At 38.7% G+C, this 24,169-nt stretch overlaps 1 protein-coding gene across 1 annotated transcript; it reads right to left on the minus strand.

Moving 5' to 3' along the window:
- Positions 1 to 942: 942 nt before the first annotated feature.
- Positions 943 to 23,128, minus strand: chrna10a (cholinergic receptor, nicotinic, alpha 10a). The gene is made up of 5 exons (XM_084126875.1): positions 22,975 to 23,128; positions 18,308 to 18,453; positions 17,662 to 17,816; positions 13,778 to 14,310; positions 943 to 3,045 (listed from the first exon to the last, which is right to left on the minus strand). The coding sequence occupies exons 1-5, from the start codon at positions 23,039 to 23,041 to the stop codon at positions 2,333 to 2,335; spliced, it is 1,614 nt and encodes a 537-aa protein (XP_083983001.1). The 5' UTR covers positions 23,042 to 23,128; the 3' UTR covers positions 943 to 2,332.
- Positions 23,129 to 24,169: the final 1,041 nt, after the last annotated feature.

Genomic DNA, 24,169 nt, shown 5'->3' on the forward strand with positions numbered 1-24,169 from the left:
GCACTGTAGTTGTACCATGTATTACCATAAAGGATCCATCAGTTATCTTTTTTATTGCTAAAATCGGGTCAATGACAGAATATGCTTTTCCCACAATAAGAAAACTTTATTTAATTTAATGTGAAAATTAAATTATATCTCAGTATGGGGGTGTTCACAATTTTTATCCAAGAATGAAAAACCAAATACATGACAACCCTGAGCTTTGGCCATTCCTTATTAAAAATAAATAAATTGTATAAGTCTAACTATCGAGATTTTAAATAACTAGAAATGGAACTTTTTTGTACACCACATACAAACCACTGAAATCGGTTGATAAATATATTTTTTGGGGGTTTTATACAGAAAAACCGCAGCTCACCTGTTTACTTGCATTTGATTACAGCGCAGTCTTGCCCTCCGCAAAATGGCCGACGCGTTGACGTATCGCAGCAACGTTCAAAAGCGGCCAATAGGGCGTCTATGTATTTATTATGTCTATGCACACGTGCACCGAACCGAAAGCCCTGTACCGAAACGGTCCGTTACGAATACACGTACCGTTACACCCCTATTGGTTACTGATTATGTTCCTCACCTGTGTCTAGTTTTGTTTATCATTATCCTATGCATTTATACTCCTAAGTGTGTTCTGTTCACTGTCAGTTACTGTCCATGTTGCATTTCTGGTTTCTGGCACCTTTAGAATTATCTTGTTTGTTAAATTAAAACTGCTGCATAAGGATCCTCATCTCTACTCTTCCCTTCTAAAACGTAACATCCCGAGTGCTTTAATTATTAAAATGAAGGACATGCACAGGCCCAAAAATAGATCCAATGCTTGTTCTGTAGTGGTTAAGTTCAAAGGATAGTAGTATTGTGTGCAAAGGATAAAAGGAAGATTAAGTTCTGGGAGATATGTGGGAAAAAAAATCCAACAATCAACAAAGCTCCACAACATCTGTCATCATTTTTTTAATGCTTTTGTTTCAGGCATGTTGACCAGAAAAGAGGACAGGATTTGCTTAGGTTTTAGTAATGAATAATCCATTGAACTTAAACATTAACTCATCATTTATGCCTGTAAACATCTCAAAAAAAATATTTAAAAGAAGAAAAAAAAAAGAATAATTGTTAGCCAATCACAAATCATTTAGGCTAAAATGCTTTATCATAAATAATGTAAATTAACCCTTGTCCATCAATTTTAAAAAGTTACTCTGAGGTCCTTAGAGGACAAAAATGTCCATGTCAAAAAACTGTCATAAAGATTTGACTTAAATGGACAGTTCACCCAGAAATTAAAATTAGCCCATAATTTACTTACACTTATGTGTATATGACATTCTTCTTTCAGATGAATAAAATCTGAGTTATATTACAACATGTCCTGGCTCTTCCAAGCTTTATAATGGGAGTCAATGGGTATATTTTTTGGAAGTCTGTGGCTCTGGGGGGTTAATAAAGAACACTCTGCATTCGGGCAAATTACCAAGATCAGAGCCCTCTCCCCGGACAGCACGCCAAATACGTTTACCAATTGAATCTATCCGACTTATTTGTAACTCGTGAATTGAAGTAAAAAAACAAAAGTTACAGAGGTTTAAGTTGGCACCATCTGTTAAACAACAGTAAAAAAAAAAAAAAAACAGCTAACAGAATGAAAGCCTATTAACAAAGATTGCCTAAGTTTAGTTAAATGTAAACTCTAAATGTAAATGTAAAAGTTGGATGTAGTACTTTCCTGTAGAATGTAAGAGAAGGTACAGAAACTTTTAGTGTCAGATGAATAAATTAGATTGACAAGTTAAGAATGACATTTTACCAATTACGTTGAATTATATGTAGGCTGAGGCTCTGTTATATGTAATTAGAGTTTAATTTATTTGTCCTTAAGGTAAGTGTAATGTTTTGTACTTAGTGTAAAGGAAATGGGGGTGAAATAGTGAAATTCCAAACACAATTGTGCCAAAAGGAATGCAGGCATTAACACAGGAAAAAAAAACTGAAAAAGACAAAAATGTCCATAAGGACGCACTAGGGTTAAATGGCACTCTGGAATACTTGATTCTGATTGGTCAAATGATTGGTCAAGTATTTTCCGTATTGACTTCTACACTGCATAATTTACTGTTGACCCTGGCAACAACTTTCCTACATTGCCGTGCTAGTTTTGTAGCTGTTTTGTGTCACTCAATGGTCTCTTCTTTCTCACATAATAAAATAACAAAAAAACCTGATATGAAATATATTGTGTATCTTAATTGTCAAATATTTTCATTTTGATCATTCTGTCTGGGTTTGTTTTGCGATAAGTTGTGTCCTCATTTCAGTCACTAACACTTCCATGTCATATGGCTTTCCCCATTATGAGCAGGCTCATGAAGAAAACCATAATGAAAAACAGCCACATGAAGAATCGATCCAGAACCTTGGCAACCTTTTTCCACTCCCCCGTTCTTCTCGCCGTAGCTCTCTGATCGCGGTAACAGTTTGCAACATACTCGATATTCCTCATGAGATGCTGCTGCTCACACTTGCACTGCAGTTTGAGCCCACCATCATGATCTCTGCATCCATCCCCTCTTTCCCCTCCTCTTCCTGGGGCTTTCCCCGCCTCTGCCGCCCCATCGCCGCAATCCATGCTCATGAACATCCCCTCCTTCCACATGCCGTAGCGACAGGTGGGCTGTTTTCCCAGTGAGCACGCTGGGCTCATGATCTGAGACATGTCTTCGGTGTCCTCTGTGAGTTTTGGAAATGTGGCATCTTGACCTTGTTCAAATTTGAAAACAAAGTCATCTTTCCCAGCTTGCCCATTCATGTTGCAGTTGGAGTCAGGCGGTTTCTGCAGTTGAGGCTCTGGTTTCTCTGGTTGCGGCGTCATGCAGTTCTCACCGACTTCGTAGACAAAGCAAATCCTGGCCAGATACTGCAGGATGAATTTCTTGGCCCAGTCTGGGACTGGTTTGGCCTCGGGGCCACAGTGATGTATGTTCATAATAAAGATAGTGAGGGCGGTGGATGCAGTGATCATGGTCATCGTGGCTATGTAGTACTTTCCTGTAGAATGTAAGAGAAGGTACAGAAACTTTTAGTGTCAGTTTTTTTAATCAATATATGATTAAATTAGATTAACAAGTTAAGAATGACATTTTACCAATTCTGTTGAATTATATGTTATACGTAAGAGTTTAATGAGTCTGGTTCCTTAACTGTTCCATTAATGATTGTTTTAGTCATTTTAGGTACGTTGCCCAAAAAATTATAAGGGTTCAAAAAAGTGGGACGCGAGCAGCAGAATAGCCCATCTTCTTCAATTGTGTCTCACGGGTTTAAGCACATTACAGAGAGACTCCTTACAAAAAAAAAAGTTTATTTAAGTGTTCTATACTTATTTTAAACTAAAAATAATAAAATAATTATTTAAATAAAAATAATAATACTTTTACTTTCAGTTTACATTTTATATACTTCTCAAAAATATACTTTATGTACTTCTCAGAAATATACTTAAAATTACACTTAAGTGTACTTGACTTATACTGAGTGAAAAGTCCAAGTATATTTGGCCTGTACTTGTACTCAATCTTTTGATCGAGATATACTTAAAAGTATAATTAAGAAGTATACATGGTCTAGTTGTGTTAATCTTTTGATTGAGTAACCTATCTTTTAAATAAACTGTTTTTTACATCGTTTTTCATATATAGTCTTATTAAACTTACATTGTTTGAAAATATTTATATAAAACAGATATGTTTCTAATTCTGCGTATCTGAAATTTTGTGTTGGCTATAGTCCACTGGTAGTGTACATAGGAATTTAGTCTGATTCTACTTTACTCTTTCCCCACAACTGACTGAATTTTATCCATGTTTTCACTGTTATAGGGGACGCTATGACACATCTTCTAGTACAGAATCTCCAGATCAAAACACAAGAGAAGAAGAAACAAGTGATAGAAGATTGCTCACACAAATGTAAAATAACGTGATCATCAAACATTAAACAGCGTGTAAATCAAAACTGCTTAATTTTACCAAATGAAATGAAGCGCAACCCATGAAGAGGAAACGACTGTGAAGCTTTGGGGGTGTTGGACTCAATCTGCTCCATCTGTGTTTTGATCATCATTCTCAATCTGATCAAGGCGTGTAGTCTTTGACAAAAATTGGATTTTGCCTTTCTTTATGAAACTTACCGACATTCAAGTGTTGATAAAAAAGGATACATGAAGCTAATAAAATGTTTTTAAAATTAAAGTACAGTTAAAGGTGCATTAAGCAACTTTTCATGTTAAAAATACCCGTTTTCTAACCCATACATGCTTAAACAATTGCCTGATGGGCTGAATGAGCCCTTCTCTGATCACTGAGATTGTCTCTATAATCCTGTAAAGTAAAATAAATAAGAGGGATTCGGGCCGGAATTTTAGACTGGGCGTGACGTCATGCGCGTTCACGGCACGCTCACATAGCTATGTCTGGCAGGTTTGTGTATTCGCCGGCATTCTCCGTAGAAGATGGATTGTAAGAGACCTGCTTGTAGTTCATTTCAAACACCAACGCAAACTTCACGTAAGATAAAAAAGAGAAAACTTTTGTCTAGTGCAACCAAAAGGGCCAAATTGGACTCAGACAGGCGTCGGAATCAGACGAGAGTAAACATAGGGAAGGCTGATATACAAGTTAGATAATTAGACGCAAATTTGGAGCAAATTACTGCTTAATTAGGATGTATTTCTATTGGAATATGCTACTTTGCAGATCAATAAAACAGGCTAAACCCCCGCAAATCTTCGGCGGATTAGCCTGTTTGGCTTTTATGGTAACGTCATAGTGCCATTTAATTGTTTATTACCTTGAGACAATTGAGTGTACTTTTTTGACCGACTGTGTAGCTTTGAGCTTTTACAAAGTAACAACTTATATTGTTCATGAACGTGTTTCCATAATAATACAATCATAAGTGGATACAGTAAACACATAACACAGTTCAACATGGAGATAGATGGAAATAAAAAACGAAGTTTTCTACTACCCCCGTTTTTCCCTCACACATAAGTGTGTAATTTACTCAATTGCCTTTCCTTTCACATATTTAAAATGACTTGCAGATTTATAACTTTATTACCTCTGAAGACATTATGATTGTAAACAAAATATTTGCGGCTGATGCTCCTTTGGTTATGAACAGCTCGTGCTCGTGCAAGCGTGCGTGTGTGTGTGGTCCATGAGCGACGCGTGCACATCTCTGGCTGCAGTTTCGCTTGCCGCCAGAGGTGGCATAGTTCTGCAAAAACTCAGAAAGTTGCTTAATGCACCTTTAAAGGTATTTTTCAAGTATAAAAAATAATATCTACATTTGAACATAGAAGTATACTGCAAGTTCAAAAATAATATATAGTAAACTATAAGTATAATGTTATGTTCACTTAAAGAAAACTTACAAGTATACTTGCAGTATAAACTACTAAACTAGTAGTTTACTGAGAGCACACTTCAATGTGTACTTTCATAAACTAAAAAATCTACTACTTGTATTAAAATAGTACTACTAGTATACTTATAATTTTACTTGTAGTACAGATGCATTACAAATGAGAAACCTAGTTGTGTACTGAAAGTTTACTACTCTTACACTTATAGTACACTTAAACGTACACTTTTATACAATAAAAGTGGGCCAATTTAGTACTAAGCAGTATTGAAATAGTACACTTACAAGTTTACTACAAGTACACATTGATATTAGTACACTTACTACATAAAGTATACTTAAAATATACTTGAACATTACTGAAGTATACTTCATAAAATGAACTTGAAGTATACTTCTTTTTCGTAAGGGAAACCATTCTGTACTGTTGCATAAAGTTTATAAGAAGTAGGAAAGCGAGAATGTTGTTTGCTTCTCACCCTGTACCACAGTATGTGGTGTCCTAACTGCCAAAAGTTAGCACACCACATACTGTGGTACAGGGTGAGAAGTGAAAACATTTGTCTACGCTGAGAGATGCAGACGAGTCTAATCAAGAAAAGAATCCAGTGAGAGCTGAGCTCTTCGTGGCTTAAAGTTGCTAAAAGCTGGGGGAAAAAAAAACAGTTTTCAGCCAACGACCCGGAGTCAGTCTGGATAGGCCTGTTGGAGGAAATGGCTGAGAATGGCTGAGGATCTGAATGTGTTTTAGTGCAGATTTGAAAAGCCCAGACTCACACCCGCTCTGATCTGTACTTCACATATTCACCAACAAGTCCTGCAATCCCCCTCCTGCCACCCAACCTGTGACCTGACATGAGCTAGGTCTTCAAAAAAACAGAATACTAGAAAGCTTCAGGCCCAGACCATGTTTCAACTGCCTGTTTAAAAGTCTACGCTGACCAACTTGCCCAAATCTTCACACAGATCTTCAACAGATCACTGGAGCAATGTGAAGTTCACTGCTGCTTCAAATGCTCCACACTATCATTGCGGTCCCCAAAAAACCCCAAATCACTGGACTTAATGACTACATACCTGTCGCTCTCACATCTGTGGGCATAAAGTCACTTGAGAAACTGGTGCTGGCCTACCTGAAGAACATCACTAGACCCCTGCTGGATCCTCCTCAGACCCCTCAGTCAAGCTCCTGAAGTTTGCAGATGACACAACAGTCATCGGCCTTATACAAAAAGGTGATGAGTTTGCTTACAGACTGGAGGTTGAACAGCTGGCTGTCTGGTGCAGTCATAACAACCTTGAGCTGAACACACTCAATAACAGTGGAGATGATAGTGGACTTCAGGAGAAACAACCCAGCACTCCCCCCACTCATCATCATAAACAGCACTGTGGAAGCAGTGGAGCCATTTTGGTCAGTGGATTTCAAACCCTGGGTCGCGACCATCGGGTGGGTCGCGAAAATTAAAAAATGGGTCACCAGTGATTTTTAATTTTTTTTTACTAAAATAATTAATTCCGTTTTCTAATAATAATAATATTAATAATAATAACTTTGAATAGAAGTACACTGAAAAATCATTCAAATACATGCAAAATAAATAATCCAAAATAAATAAATAAAATAAATTTAAAAAAGAAACTAAAAAAAAGCTTGCGCGCAGTGTTGTTGATACAGCCATTTTCTTTTTCTCACTGAGATGATGCAACATCTTCGGTAGCGTGTAGCCCGTATTTAATTTATTTTATGCTGAACATGAGCAAGCGAAAGTCAAAAAGCATTTATGATTTTTTCACAAGAAAAAGAGGGCCAGAGACCGAGACCCCTTTAAATGAAGCAGCAGAAAACGCAGTCAGTCGTCAAACCCTGCCGCAAACAGCGAGGGTCAGCAGGGAAGATAACGAAGGCGATGCATGTGAACAGAGTAGCAGTATTTGCCCAGCAAAGAAAAAGCTGAAATCCAGAGTAAGGCCATATAAAGATGATTTTTTGAAGTTTGGGTTTGTCAACTGCTGCAATACCAATGTGCGTAATATGCGGTGAAAAGTTGGCAAATGAAAGTTTGAAACTAGCGAAGTTGGAAATACATTTAAGTACACGCCATGCAGATCTTGCGGACAAACCATTATCTTTTTTTCAGAGGAAGTCTCAAGAAATTCAGTCATCAGCTCAGTTACTCAGCAGAAGTGTGACATACAATGACAAATTGCACTTGGCATCTTATAAAGTATAAAGCAAAATTAATATTGCCTGCTGCACTAGACATAGTTAATACAGTTCTGGATGAAAAGGCATCTGAAAAGCTAAAACTAATTCCTCTTAGTTACAATACAGTGTCACGTCGAATTGTGGATATTGCCCAGAATTTAGAAGAACAGCTCATAGCGGGACTGAAGTCAGCGAGGGATTTTGCTATTCAGCTGGATGAGAGCACTGACGTTGCATCAAGCGCTATGTTACTTGTTTATGTTCGGTACATTTGGCAAGGTGAATTTCTTGAAGATCTTCTGTGCTACCTAACATTGCCTTCTAGCACGTCAGGAGCACATATTTTTTAACAATTAAATGCATTCATAACAAAATTTTGGATTGGGCCAACTGCAAAGGCATCACCAGCGACGGGGCAGCCAACCTCACTGGCAAAAATAGCGGAGTTGTCAGAAGGATTAAGGATGCAGCAGGACAGAACATTGTTTGGTACCATTGTTTTATTCATCATGAAGCGTTGGCATCAAAAGAAATCTCACCTGAGCTTGAAGTAGTGATGAGAGACACTGTCAAAGTTGTGAACTACATTAAAGGCAGTGCTCTTAATAGCCGACTTTTCGAGGCCCTGTGTGTTGAAATGGGAGCCGAGCACAAACATTTACTCTTTCATACAGACGTGAGATGGTTGTCGAAGGCTAGGGTGCTCAGCCGAGTGTACGAATTGAGGGATGAAATACATGCTTTTCTTACGGATAAACTGTCACCTCTCGCAAGCCAATTCAGTGATGAGAAATGGCTTTTAACCCTTTCTTATCTGGCTGACATATTTTCTGTTCTAAACGAACTGAATCTAAAACTACAAGGACGGGAGGACAACATTTTCAGACATTGCGAACAAATTCAGGCTTTCCAGAAATCACTCGAACTCTGGCAGCTGCGACTCAAAACCGCGAGCTACTATATGTTCCCGACAATGATGAAATGCATTGAAGAAAACGATGTGCCCAACGAATCGGTCGCTGGCCTGACGCGTCTCATTCAGTCACATCTGGATGCACTGATGGGGAAATTTTCGCGCTACTTTCCCCAGGCGAAGTTCGATGAATTAAAAGACAAGCGGTGGGTGAAAAATCCCTTTGACTTTGAAACTCCAGATTCAATTGCTGAACTGAATTTAACTCCTTCTGAAGAATCAGAAATGCTCCAACTAACCAGTGACAACACTTTGAAAACTCGTCACAAAACAGAAAAATTTTCTTCGTTCTGGATCGAGTATCCCATGCTGAGCAAAGCAAGCATTTCATTGCTACTACCCTTCACCACTATCTATATGTGTGAAACTGGATTCTCAGTTTTAACCAAAATGAAGACGAAACAACGGCAGCAACACACACACACACAGACACACACTCGTTCGCTCCATCGGCAGCAACACACACACACACTCGTTCGCTCCATCGGCAGCAACAAACACACACATTAAAGAGTTCAGTGAACATGAGCCTTACTCTGTCTTCTGTCACACACACACACACACACACACACACTTATTTCAGATCAATAGGATAATTGTTTTCCTTCTGCTTCCTTAATTTTTGCTTTTAAACAGTTTGTGTGAGTGTGTGATTTTGGTTGGGTGACAGTTGTTTGTTACTTATTCTGTTCTGAATATCACATTTAAAGGATTTGTTGTGGAATATGTTTTGTGTATTTTTTAAGCATGCAGCAAACGATAGTAGGCTTTTACAGTTTTTTCTGAATGCTTAAGCGCTAATCGTGATTCTTGTAGCACAATTTCTAAAACTATTAATACGTATAGCAAAACCACTCACTGAGTTTGCAAAACTAAAAGCACAAACACTGCTTTGCACTCAGTTTGCAATTTTGTAACACACACTTTGCAAAACTGTAGGCACAATTCACTGCACACAACACTCTTTTTGCAGAACTTTAAACACAACTCACTGCTTACACTCAATTACCAAATTTCCAACACACTCCTAGCAAAATTATACACATGTATGGCTATCATTAACACTATTTTGCCAACTGTCTGGCACACTTTCACATGTGAAAACTGTTTTAGATAATTAGTTCACTTTGCAATCAGCCTAAGCACTATAAATAAGCCACAGGTAAGCTGTCTGTGTGGAGTACAATGGAAGGAGCAGTAAGAGTGAGAATCAGAGGAGGCCGAGGGAGAGGACGTGGAGGTGAAGAAGTTGGAGGAAGAGGACGTGGAGGTGAAGAAGTTGGAGGAAGAGGACGTGGAGGTGAAGAAGTTGGAGGAAGAGGACGTGGAGGTGAAGAAGCGAGAGGGTTAGAGGAAGTTAGAGGAAGAGGACAAGGAGGAGCAAGAAGAGGAAGAGAAGGGGAAAGAGGAAGGGTAAGAAGAGTAAGAAATAGAATAACTGATGACATCAGAGCTACAATAGTGGACCATGTCATCAACCATGGGATGACCCTGAGGGAAGCTGGCCAACGGGTTCAGCCTAATTTGAGCCGCTACACTGTGGCAAGCATCATTAGGACATTTCGAAATGAGAATCGGTAAGTACTTTGTAGCACTGCCATACTCTAATGAGAAACACAACAGGACCATACATGCAAAAATACTGAAATTGTTACTTTACAGAATTGCTAGACGTCCAGATGTTGGGGGCAGAGGAAGAATGTTCACTCCAGAGCAAGAGACCCATATAGTGAACATGGTGATTGCCAATAATGCAATAAGACTGCGCGAAATACAGCAGCGCATAATTGATAATGACACCATCTTTCAAAATATACACAGTGTAAGCATTTCTGCACTAAGTCGTGTACTTGCGCGCCACAGAATAAGAATGAAGCAAATTTACAGAGTTCCTTTCGAGAGAAACACAGAACGTGTAAAGCAACTGCGATATGACTATGTGCAGGTAAGCTATAGTGTCATTGGTTCTGAATTTGGAAGTGCATACTGTAGTGCTGTGCATGGGCCTGATGTGTTGCATTTGTTTTGTCTTGTCCAGAGAGTGATGGAACTAGAAGCAGATGCCATGGGACATGAGCTACTTTTTGTAGATGAGGCCGGTTTTAACCTCAGTAAAACCAGAAGACGTGGCAGGAACATTATTGGACACCGTGCCATCATCAATGTCCCAGGACAACGTGGTGGTAACATAACCATGTGTGCAGCTATAAGCCAAAATGGTGTTGTTCACCATCATGCAACCATAGGCCCATACAACACTGCACACATTATTGCATTCCTGGACACCTTACATGACATGCTCACTGTTCAGAGACCAGAGCATACCCGATATGTCATCATATGGGACAAAGTTAGTTTCCATAGGGCTGCTTTGGTCTGCAACTGGTTTACAGACCACCCATCCTTCATGGCACTCAACCTCCCTCCATACTCTCCATTCTTAAATCCCATCGAGGAGTTCTTCTCTGCCTGGCGCTGGAAAGTGTACGACCATCATCCTCATCAACAGGTAGCCCTTTTACAGGCAATGGAGGAGGCATGTGGAGATATTGACCAGGCATCATGTCAGGCCTGGATACGGCATTCTGGAGTGGAGGATATCGCATGCGATGTGGACGAAATTTTGTGGCCGGACACAGAAAGACGACATGATGTAGGCTGATTGTCTTTTTTTGTCTTTTTTTTTGTGAAATTACTATTTTGTGTTCTGACTTTGTCTTGGTTTTGATGAGTGTGTATAAACACCAATACTTGAAGTTTGGATCCTTGTATGTTTACATGACACTATGACAAAAGTATGACCTCAAATTGACATCTGTACACAGAGAAAGCAAAAGCCAGATGTGTTTTGTATTCATACTGCGGTCAAGTGCTCCTTTAAGCATGACTCCGCCCCATGATTATTTAGCGGGCCTTATAAAGGGCATTTCCAGAGTGGTAGGATATGGCGTCATCCTTGCGTTCATCTGGGTGTCATGGTTGTTGGTGCACGCTTGCTCTGTGTGAGCTGACTTTTTCGCGCAGCTGGTGTCTGTGTGGAGGTACTGCTCGAGGGTTTTTGTTCCTCTACATTGCTGCTGTAGTTCCAGTGTAGAAAAGGGAACCGATCGCACGTATAACCCGGCGTGCTGTGAGTGACTGCTACTTTACTGCTCGGTGCGTGAGTAAATGGGATGAGGGAATGGTCTGCCGGATATTCGAACGGAAGTCCGGCCGATCGGCCATTAAAGAGGGCGCTTGATTGCGACGCGGTTTAGCCTCGACACTGCTGTTTTGTTTCTAGTTGTTTTGTTTCCTTTTGTTTTGTTTCTATTTATTTTGCTCCTAGTAGTTGTTGTTTCTAGTTTTGCTTTTATGTGTTTTGCTTTCATTTGTTTTCATTTTGTTTTGTGTTCTTTGTCTTTACTGTCGGTAGCAACGGTACTTGTTTCTGTGCGTTTATTTGGCATTAACTGCCTATTGCTGGCAATATCAATACCAATTAATGCTGTTTGTTCATAGGCTGTTATATTCTTTTGTTAATTTGTTTTCTTTTTCTTTCACAGGAGCAGGGGTGACCCAAAAGCGGGCAGGCTAGCCGTCCTGTGCATGGTGAACAGAAGTTCTCCTTTGAGTGTGCGGTAGAGGTTTTCTTGTAGTGGATTTCACAAGTGTGTGTGTGTGTGCTTTGGAAGTTTTGGGCACGGTGTACTCCTTGCGGGCTGATTCGAGGCCTACTGCTCAGCCTGTCCAGCTAATGGTGCACCCCAGCTCCGTCACGAGAGTCGACATGTCTGTTTACTGATTGAACTTCGTTGCTCATATACAAAGTAGTGGCCTTGCCATCCAGCCCCATTGTTTGACTGACTCTAGTACCCTTTTTTTAAATTATTTATGATCATTAAATAAAGAATTATATATATTTTTGTACGTATTCACGTCTCAGTGTCTTGTGATTGTGGGAAGGAGAAACGAACTTGTGTGCCCCTTTTTCTTATGGGTATTTCCCCAGCTGGGTTAATGCTGGGGTGGCGTAGTCGTGATTCATTATAGCTCTGTATTTGAGAGCGTGCACGTAATCATCCACTGCTCTCGCATATCGCCACAATACCATCAGTGTGTAGTTGGCACATTGTGTGCTTAGTAGATGATGGCTTGTTTACTGTTTGATACGAAAACACCATTTTTACGAAGGTGTGAAGAGTTAATCTAGCTGTGTTCGCTTTTGCAAGAGAACTACAATGTTTTGATAATTGGGTGAAAGGTTTTCTTTGTGTGTAGAGTTTTGCAAAAATAGCCAATAGTTACAAAAAATGTGCTTAAGCAATCAGAAAAAACTGTAATTGGTTAAAATTCGTATGATGGTTAATGGTTAACAGGTTAATTAGAATCCCATAGCTAGATCAAATTAGTGCAGAATCAACTTTGCATTGCAATCGCATCAAGGATCATCCAGTGCACGTGCATCATCAAAAACGGTTGTTAAGAAAAGTGCTGAGCTGATTTTTTGTGCCATCTGTACACAACAGTGTTTTAAATGAGAATAAAGTCAAATGTGCCTTTAGCCCCATTGTATAGCCTATAAGTATTCTTATGCTTGGCTTAAGAATAAGCCTATGGGTCACGTCAAAAAAAAAAAGGGGGCGCTCTTGAAAGTTTGAAAACCACTGAATTAGGTTCCTGGGCACCACCATCTCTCAGGTCCTGAAGTGGGACACTCATATAGACTCCATAGTGAAAAAGGCCCAGCAGAGGTTGTACTTCCTTTGTCAGATGAGGAAGTTCAACCTCCCACAGAAGCTGCTGAAACAGTTCAACTCTGCAGTCATCGAGTCTGTCCTCTGCTCATCTATAACTGTCTGTTTTGATTCAGCTACCAAATATAGACATCAAGAGACTACAATGTACATTCAGGATGGCTGAGAGGATTATTGGTTCCCCTTGCACACCCTCCAAGATCTTTACACTTCCAGAGTGAGAAAAAGGGCTAAGAAAAATCACTTTGGACCCCACACACCCAAACCCACTCTCTCTTTGAACTGTTGCCCTCTGTCCGGCGCTACAGAACACCGAGCATCAGAACAGCCATACTGGTTTACATTGGCTTTGCCTTTTTGCTAATTTCGCATTCAAACGTTGTATTTACACAAACTCTAACCATTTCTATAACTTGTCAAGCAGGTGTGATTCACCTATAAGAGGTACATTCTCCGAGGGAGGCATGATCTCAGCCACCAGCAGCTGAAACACGGTGAGCGCCAGCATCACAGTAACCCCCAGTGACACTTTCTCCCCAGAGTCTGCAGGCAGATAGAAGCCCAGCGGAGCCAAGAATGAGATCATCACGCAGGGAATGAGCAAGTTGAAGACGTAAAACGAGGCTCTTCTCTTCAGTTCCAGAGTGTATGTCACGTCCGGATAAGGATCTGCACAGCACCCATACAGAATGACGCTTCTCTTGGCCGGCATTCCCAGCACCTCCCATTCCACATTGTCGACCAAGTCAGCGAGATCCGCGCTCTCCATTGCGTTCAAAATGTCAAGTTGGTTGCCATTGTAAGTCCAAGACCCGTAAGTCAGTCGGCACTGCTGGGCGTCAAAGGGGAAGAACGAGACATCCACTTTACAGGAGCTTTTGGTAATGGCTGGAGCATCCCACATGATCTGGCCGTCATGGCGTATCACCACATTGGTGTCCATAGTGCTGGTGAAGTGATCATCAGCGCTACAAGAAACAGAATATGCTATTAGTGTAAACCAGAGGTCTTCAATCCTGCTCCTGGAGGGCCAGTGTCCTGCAAAGTTTAGTTCCAACCCTAATCAAACACACCTGAATCAGCTCATCAAGCTCTTCAGAATCGCTTGAATATTCAAAGGCAGGTGTGCTGAAGCAGGTTGGAACTAAACTCTGCAGGACAGTGGCCCTCCAGGAGCAGGATTGAAGACCTCTGGTGTAAACAGTCAAGTAATTGGGGTCATTATAAAAAAGAGCTTTTCACACTTGAAATAGTTAACCCTGCCTGGGTCATACTAAACCCTGAGTAATCCTGGGTTATCTTGCTTCACATTCGCATAATTTAGCCAGGGTTAACAATTAATCCTGGGTATTTATAAACTGACGTTTCACACTGCACTTTCATAAACCCTGGGTTAACGTTCTTATTTACATATGTGCAGAGTCGGTGTCCCTGGATGAATGCGCTGCGTGACCTGTTTACATCTAACATTTCCATCCTCATATTCTACATCGCCGACTTAACTATCAAGTTTATCCTGAATGAAGGTAAGAATGAAACGGTTTCTTCTTCACTCCGGTTATAGCACTTTCTGTCACCATTTAACATTTTCCCACTCAACCGCTGAAACAACTGTTTAGCCTAAACAACGCGCTGTGTTTGTGTGACAGTCCAATACACATAAATATGAGGAACGGGATTGGCTGTCTGGGCGTAACATTCTAACAATGTCGTTTTTACGCTAGACATGTCTGGCATTCGCAATGCGGAATTAACACACTGCAAAAGCGAAACATTCAGGGTTAAAAGCGGTGCTGGAACGAGGATAACCCGGGTTTAAGCGCAGTTTGAAAAGCCCTAATGTCCACACACCCCTGTAAAAAATGTCTGATCTTTTTCCACTTTTAATGCAATATTAAAACCAATAAAATTATAATAATAACAATCTACTTTTAAAGAAAAACTAATATATATATATATATATATATGTATATATATATATATATATATATATATACATATACAGTGTATATATATATATAGCCTGGTTGCACAAGTGCACTAGTACTTGGTTGAAACATATTTTGCTTTTAATACATTATTTTTTTGTATATCAACAACTTCCAATCTTAATTTGTCAATTTTTCCAAGTCCTTTTTTATTATTTGTTTTTGGATTGGATTTAAGACAGGGCCATTTTAAAACCTTCTCCTTCTCCTTTGTTGACTTAGATTTGCGTTTGAGGTTCTTATAATGAAGAATTATTATTTTTATTAATAATAATAATAAACATCCTACTCATCTTCAGATTTGAATGGTTATTTCCAAAGAACATCTATGAATTTACTTGGATTCATTTTTACATCAAAAAAGCTGCCGTCTTAACAGGGGTGTGTGGAGTTTTTATAGCCACTGTAGAGTCATTAGGTTTCCCTAAAATGGCAAATAAAAGTGGTCAAGAAAGAATCTGAAGGCACAAGATTAGAGTAATTGTTTCTGTGTTTTATTTTTTTTTCTATAACACATTATCCTTAAAGGGATACTCCACTTTTTTTGGAAATAGGCTCATTTTACAACTCCCCCAGAGTTAAACAGTTGAGTTTTACCGTTTTCGAATCCATTCAGCCGATCTCCGGGTCTGACGGTACCACTTTTAGCATAGCTTAGCATAGATCATTGAACCGGACAGGACCATTAGCATCTCTCTCAAAAAAATGACCAAAGAGTTTCGATATTTTTCCTATTTAAAACTTGACTCTTCTGTAGTTACATCGTGTACTAAGACCGACGGAAAATGTAAAGTTGCGATTTTCTAGGCTGATATGGCTAGGAACTATACTCTCATTCCTGCGTAATAATCAAGAAACTTTGCTGCCGTACCATGAGTGCAGCAGGCGTAATGATATGACGCAACGCCTATAAATAATTCTAATAGGTTAGACAAACTTAGTCCCAGTCACGTTGGAAGTTGGGGACTATTTTCAGGCGCTGCGTCATATCATTACGCCTGCTGGACCCATGGTACGGCAGCAAAGTTTCTTGATTATTACGCAGGAATGAGAGTATAGTTCCTAGCCATATCAGCCTAGAAAATCGCAACTTTTCATTTTCCGTCGGTCTTAGTACACGATGTAACTACAGAAGAGTCAAGTTTTAAATAGGAAAAATATCGAAACTCTTTGGTCATTTTTTTGAGAGAGATGCTAATGGTCCTGTCCGATTCCATGATCTATGCTAAACTATGCTAAAAGTGGTACTGCCAGACCCGGAGATCGGCTGAATGGATTCGAAAACGGTAAAACTCAACTGTTTAACTCTGGGGGAGTTGTAAAATGAGCCTATTTCCAAAAAAAGTGGAGAATCCCTTTAAAGAAACTTTCTGTCAATATGTATTCATCCTCATGTTGTTCCATACCTGTTTGACTTTCTCTCTTCCATGAAAAACAAAATAAACTCTTTCATACAATTACAAAGAATATAGGTAGTCATCTGAAGCCATACGTTAGCTTTGTGTGAAGAATTTCCTGAAAATTCATGTGGAAATAAAAAAAGTTGCAGTGTTTATGAACAAATCCGTCTTTCGATTTGGATATTTTCAATGAATCAGTTGATTTTGTTCACCAAACTGATTTGATTAATGAATGAATCATTCAGACCAGAATGATTTGATTTGGTGACCAGAATTAATTGATTCATCGAAAATGGTCAACTTGTCAATGGTCAACAATGGTTAAATGTGTGTCTGTTTGTGGGTTAATTCATTTTTGGGTGAACTGTTCTTTTGATGGGTTTCTTTCGGTTTGTTCAGGGGTAAGTATCTTTGAAATAGATGCCACAGAAAAGAACAACCATTGGAAAAAAATGGTGCGGTTGTCTAGGCTAAGACTATACTGCAATATTGACTAATACATTCCAGTTAGAGGTGCTCCAAATTCACAACAGGAGCAGCTGTATCATACTGTGTTTTTTTTTTTTTAAATTGGGAATAAATTATTTGCCATATACCTTAGAGCAATGATAGGCAACTTCGGTCCTGGAGGGCCACTGTCCTGCAGAGTTTAGCTCCAACCCTGGCAAAAACTCTTTTCTAGTAATCCTGAAAACATTGATTAGCTTGTTCAGGTGAGTTTAATTAGGGTTGAAGCTAAACTCTGCAGGACAGTGGCCCTCCAGGACTGAAGTTGCCCATCCCTGCCTTAGAGCCATAAAAAACAGAAACAAACGATTTCCTAAACACTTAACCATAAATGCATTTATTAAGTGTTCAGCTTGTGCCTCCATGTGGAGAAAGAAGAAAGAGTAAATAAAAAAAACTCAAACCCGATACCAATCCGACCTACTTGTTATATAGGACTATATCAGGTCTCCATACATAACTACCAGGTATACGGATGGTATCAAGTCCGTCATAGTTATCTTTATTCCAGGTGAGATACTTGTCAACCCACACCTGCCGTATCCACAAATACGCCGTCAGAATCTGGTTACGCTCGTCCTGGAACAGAAGCGTATCAGTCATGCAGCGATTTTAGTCCAGTGAAACATTACAAATCATTCAAAATGCTATTTCTTGCCTTAGAGAAAATAAAACATCATAATTGAATAATGTGTTTCAAAGTCAATTTATGGGCAAATAAAATTCCCTAAAGCTTTTGTTTGGCCAGTTTACAATCTAAATTGAATGGCATGCATCCTATACAGCATACATTTTATTTAAAATCCTAACTTTACCAGTTGATTTAATAAACTTGGCATCCCTAACTCAACAAATGGGCTACTAAACTTAAAAAAAATATTGCAATATATTCATAAATCCATATATCATATCAAATATACAGTATTTTGGCATTATTTTGGAAATTATAATTCCTTTATTTCCTTGCTGTACTTATTGCTCAGCATTCATGATGCTTATCTGTGTTTGGCTACATGTTCTCTACAGTGTCCTCATGTTCTGTCAGGCTGTGGTTTTATAGGGCAGATTACCATGTCAATGATTTGAGAGAGGGTGATCTGAAGCGTGACATTAAGGATGTCTTCTGTGTCCTCCACTGGCCTCAGCGCACTTGTGTAGTTGCTAAATAAATCACTGAGCAGTTTCTGGGCGTATATCCCACCGGCACTCCAGCAAACTGGAATGAAAGAAAGACATTTGTTTTACTTATTCAGTGATAACATACTACCAGTCAAAAGTTAGGAATAAATGTTTTTTGAAAGAAATCTCTTATGCTCAGTAAGGCTGCATTTATTTGATCAAAAATGCAGTAAAAGCAGTAATATTGTGAAATATTTGTACAATTTAAAAGAACTGTCTACTATTCAAATATATTTTTAAAATGTAATTTATGTGATGGCAAAGCTGAATACATTTGTTCAACAAGGATGCATTAAATTGATCAAACGTAACATTTATAATGTGTTACTAAAGATATATATTTTAATATATATATATATATATATATATATATATATATATATATATATATATATATATATATATATAAATGCTGCTCTTTTGAACTCTTTTGGGAGAACTCTTCAAAAAATCATGAATATTAAGCAGTAGGCTACAACTGTTTTCAACATTGATGATAATAAATGTTTCTTGAGCAGCAAATCATCATATTAGAATGATTTCTGAAGGATCATGTGACACTGAAGACTGGAGTAATGATGCTGAAAATACAGCTTTGATCACAGGAATAAATTACATTTTAAAATATATAAAAATAGAAAGCAGTTATTTTAAATTGCAAATAATATTTTACAATATTACTTATTTTTATCATTTATTTTTACTGTATTTTATAGTAAAATAAATTCAGCCTTAGCAGTGTTGGGAAAAGTTATTTTTAAAAGTAATGCATTACAATATTGCGTTATTCCCTAAAAAAGTAACTTTTGCATTATTTTTTTCTCATCTGGGCTGGACTTGCTTGTTTGTTTTTAATTAACAAAATATTTATATTTCATGCCTGTACAGTAGAGGTCGCAGCTCAAACAACTTCAACTCTCTCTAGGTTATACATAAAAGTATATTTGTGTAATTTAACATATTTAATAATTGCAGGTAGGCGTAATATTCTGAGTTTGCATTTGACTCTTTTTATTGATTTTGAGGAATACTGAATGTGTTTTTGTGCAAGTGAGTAAATGAGTAAATGCATTAAGTCATTCTAGACTAAATGTATATACAGTGCAATGCATAAGTGAATACACCCATGCTAAAGTTGACTAAAAAGAGGAATAAAAAATCATATTTTGGAAATTGAACTTAATGCCTTAATTTAAAAAATTAGGAAAAATCCAACCTTTAAGGACACCAATTTTCTTTGTGAATGAATAATGTATCGTAAATAAATAAATGTTCTTCCTTAAAATACATGGTGCATAAGTGAGTACACCCCTATGTTAAATTCCCATAGAGGCAGGCAGATTTTTATTTTTAAAGGCCAGTTACTTCATGGATCCAGGATACTATGCATCCTGATAAAGTTCCCTTGGCCTTTGGAATTAAAATAGCCCCACATCATCACATAGCCTTCACCATACCTAGAGATTGGCATGGGGTACTTTCCATAAGATCATCTCTCAATGCAAATCAAACTAGCTTTTAGGCAAACTGAAATAAAATCATGCCAATCTCTAGGTATGGTGAAGGCTATGTGATGATGTGGGGCTATTTTAATTCCAAAGGCCAAGGGAACTTTATCAGGATGCATAGTATCCTGGATCCATGAAGTAACTGGCCTTTAAAAATAAAAATCTGCCTGCCTCTATGGGAATTTAACATAGGGGTGTACTCACTTATGCACCATGTATTTTAAGGAAGAACATTTATTTATTTACGATACATTATTCATTCACAAAGAAAATTGGTGTCCTTAAAGGTTGGATTTTTCCTAATTTTTTAAATTTATAAAAATATGATTTTTATTCCTCTTTTTAGTCAACTTTTGCATGGGTGTATTCACTTATGCATTGCACTGTATATATATATATATATATATATATATATATATATATATATATATATATATATATATATATATATATACTGCTCAAAAAAATTGGGGAAAATGGGGAAAAATATCATGCTGGATATCTATACTAATATGGACTGGGTAATGTGTTATGAACGAAAGGATGCCACATCGTTTGATGGAAATGAAAATAATCAACCTACAGAGGATTGAATTCAAAGACACCCCAGAAATCTAAGTGAAAAAATGATGCAGCAGGCTTGTCAATTTTGCTGAAATTTCATTGCAGCAACTCAAAATGGTTCTCAGTAGTTTGTATGGCCCCACGTGCTTGTATGCATGCCTGACAACGCCGGGACGTGCTCCTACTGAGACGACGGATGGTGTCCTGGGGTATTTCCTCCCAGATCTGGACCAGCGCATCACTGAGCTCCTGGACAGTCTGAGGTGCAACCAGGTGATGTCAGATGGACCGAAACACAATGTCCGAGAGGTGTTCTATTGGATGTAGTTCAGGTGAGCGTGGTGGCCCTTCAATGGTATCATTCCTTCATCCTCCAGGAACTGCCTGCATGCTCTCGCCACATGAGGCCGGGCATTGTTGTGCACCTGGAGGAACCCAGGACCCACTGCACCAGCATAGGGTCTGACAATGGATCCAAGGATTTCATCCCAATACCTAATGGCAGTCAGGGTGCCATTGTCTAGCCTGCAGAGGTCTGTGCGTCCCTCCATGGATATGCCTCCCCAGACCCTCACTGACCCACCACCAAACCGGTCATGCTGAACGATGTTACAGGCAGCATAACATTCTCCACGGCTTCTCCAGACCCTTTCCTGTCTGTCACGTGCTCAGGGTGAACCTGCTCTCATTTGTGAAAACCACAGGGCACCAGTGGCGGACCTGCCAATTCTGGTGTTCAATGGGAAATGCCAATCGAGCTCCCTGGTGCTGGGCAGTGAGCACAGGGCCCACTAGAAGACGTCGGGCCCTCAGGCCACCCTCATGAAGTCTGTTTCTGATTGTTTGGTCAGAGACATTCACACCAGTGGCCTGCTGGAGGTCATTTTGTAGGGTTCTGGCAGTGCTCATCATGTTCCTCCTCGCACAAAGGAGCAGATACCGGTCCTGCTGATGGGTTAAGGACCTTCTACGGCCCTGTCCAGCTCTCCTAGAGTAGCTGTCTGTCTTCCTGGAATCTCCTCCATGCTCTTGAGACTGTGCTGGGAGACACAGCAAACCTTCTGGCAATGGCACGTATTGATGAGCCATCCTGAAGGAGCTGGACTGCCTGCGCAACATCTGTAGGGTCCAGGTATCGCCTCATGCTACCAGTAGTGACACTGACCCTAGCCAAATGCAAAACTGGTGAAAAACAGTCTGAAAAGATGAGTAGGGAAAAATGTCAGTGGCCTCCACCTGTAAAACCATTCCTGTTTTGGGGGTTGTCTCACTGTTGCCCATCTAGTGCACCTGCTGTTAATGTCATTAACACTAAAGCAGCTGAAACTGATTACCAACCCCCTCTGTTACTTAACTGACCAGATCAATATCCCAGGAGTTTAACTGACTTGATGCTATTCTCTGATTAAAAAGTGTTCCCTTTATTTTTTTGAGCAGTGTATATATATATATATATATATATATATATATATAGTCTACAATAATCATCATGTTCACACACAGCACACACAACGCCTCTGCACTTACTCGTGATTTCAGAAGAGCTGTAGTAGTAGTTTTTTAACACAGATATTGTAATGTAACTGAAAATGTCAAACTTTTGACCGGTAATGCATAATTCTAAATCGAGTCTAAATGTTATGTAAATGTTAAGTTTATTTACACTGCATTTATACATTTAACAGTTGAAATACTTACAAAGGAGAAGACAAAACGATTAATTGTAAGGTAAACCAAATCATAATCAGTTTTATCACATATTTGACATGGTTTTGTACTGTTGGACAGGAATAAATCAGAGCCACATGACAGCAGTTGTGTGACGGATAACACATGTCCACATGACAGATGGCTTAATCAGGAGGAGTGGAGCGAAGAGATCTCCCTCTAGATTACCCATCTGAAACTATACAACATCAGAAGAGATTGAGTAAATCTGCCATTAAGCAGTTGGTCTATACTATTGAATATTTACACCATTATTTGCCAAAAAAAAAATATATATATAGTTCATGAAACACACTTTGACCCTCTGTGACAACATGCCCCAGAAGCATATAACATGGTCTCTCACTATATGGATGGGGTTACATAATGCAGTGTTAAATTCCTTAAAGAACCATGAGAACATTAGACACACACAGATATGGACTTTGCCAGATGTTTGCAACTGCTTTGTCATTTCAATAAAGCTCTAAAAGAGATTTACAGAAAGGATTATCATGTTGGACTGACAATGAGTTGAAAAACACACAGAAATAGATATATAAAAATCATTAGGTGTTGGGAATCAATACATACAGTAAATGGAAAATGATGCATTTCACTTTTGACCAAACATCAGACATAGGCCTATTTGATTTAAAACATGAATTTGCTTATAATTTTAAGAAGATTTAAGACCTAATGGCTAAAAATGCCACAACAGATGTGAACAGAAACCGACAACAGAAAAAAGGACAGATTGAAATGTAAGAATGTATTACCTGGTGTGAGCATCAAGCAGAAGACAAACAAGGCAAAACATTGAACATTCTTGACAGTCATCTTCATTGGCTATCGGCCATAAAATGACAGGTGAATAGATATCTGATTCATTGAAGATCTAGTCCTGTCAACTTCAGAGGACAGCTGTTGTATGAAAGTCTATAAAACATGGACACTAAACCGTTTAATCCTCCAAACAGAGCACATGTGTAATCCAGGCTCTGTGCATCACTGTGTTTGATACCGTATTATACAGTATAGAGTAAATGCCCACTTTTTGCTGAAATTGAGTTATATATAAATACAAATATATATATATATATATATATATATATATATATATATACTGCAGAAGTCAATAGTGTCATTATTCAGCTAAAATAACCATTGCTTCACAACCCTAACTATAGATAAATAAAATATTTCAAACTTTTTTAATGCACAGAATGATGGCCGTCAGATGGCCTCACAACCCTTACAGAAAAAAACACATGAATTTCACTATTTCTTTATGTTTCACGTGTGATTAAAGGTTTAAAGGTTTCACATGGGAATTTCAGGTTTCACATGTGATCTCATAGGTTTCACATGTGAATTTTACATGTTGCACATGTGATCACGTGTGTTTCACATGGGAATTTTACATGTTGCACATGTGATCACATGTGTTTCACATGGGAATTTTACATGTTGCACATGTGATCACGTGTTTCACATGTGATCACATGTGTTTCACATGTGATCACATGTGTTTCACGTGTTTCACATGTAATCACATGTGCAAATGTTCCAAAAGCACACATTTCCCATGTGCAAAACACATGTTTCACATGTGATCCACATATTTCACATGTGCAAATCACATGTGATCACGTTAAATTTCACATGTGCAAAATCACATGTGCATGTGGTCACATGTGACCACATGAGTTTTTGCACATGTGAAGTTCATGTGTTTTTTCTGTAAGGGAACAGCTCACTAATTTCACGGTTTATTTTGATTGTAGATTTGTGAGGGCCAGACTTGAATAAATCCAGCTGTTATATATCAAGCAGTTTAAGCAGGTTTGGGCTGCATGAGGTGTTTTTCCAAATATATCCACGGGATGGCAGTATTTGCTCATATTTAATCTGGAGAACCTTGTATTACCACCACAAACTGCTTTTTTATCATCGTGTCGTGTTAATGTTAGA

Source organism: Abramis brama (assembly GCF_963993115.1).
Source record: "Abramis brama genome assembly, chromosome: 10".
NCBI classification, from domain to species: Eukaryota; Metazoa; Chordata; class Actinopteri; order Cypriniformes; family Leuciscidae; genus Abramis; species Abramis brama.

Coding starts and splice junctions, on each gene's coding strand:
- chrna10a (XM_084126875.1), bottom strand. CDS start 23,041: ATGAAGATGACTGTCAAGAATGTTCAATGTTTTGCCTTGTTTGTCTTC. Junction 17,817..18,307: donor TCTCTCAAATCATTGACATG/GTAATCTGCCCT, acceptor CTTCTGTTCCAG/GACGAGCGTAACCAGATTCT. Junction 14,311..17,661: donor GATATAGTCCTATATAACAA/GTAGGTCGGATT, acceptor TGTTTCTTGTAG/CGCTGATGATCACTTCACCA.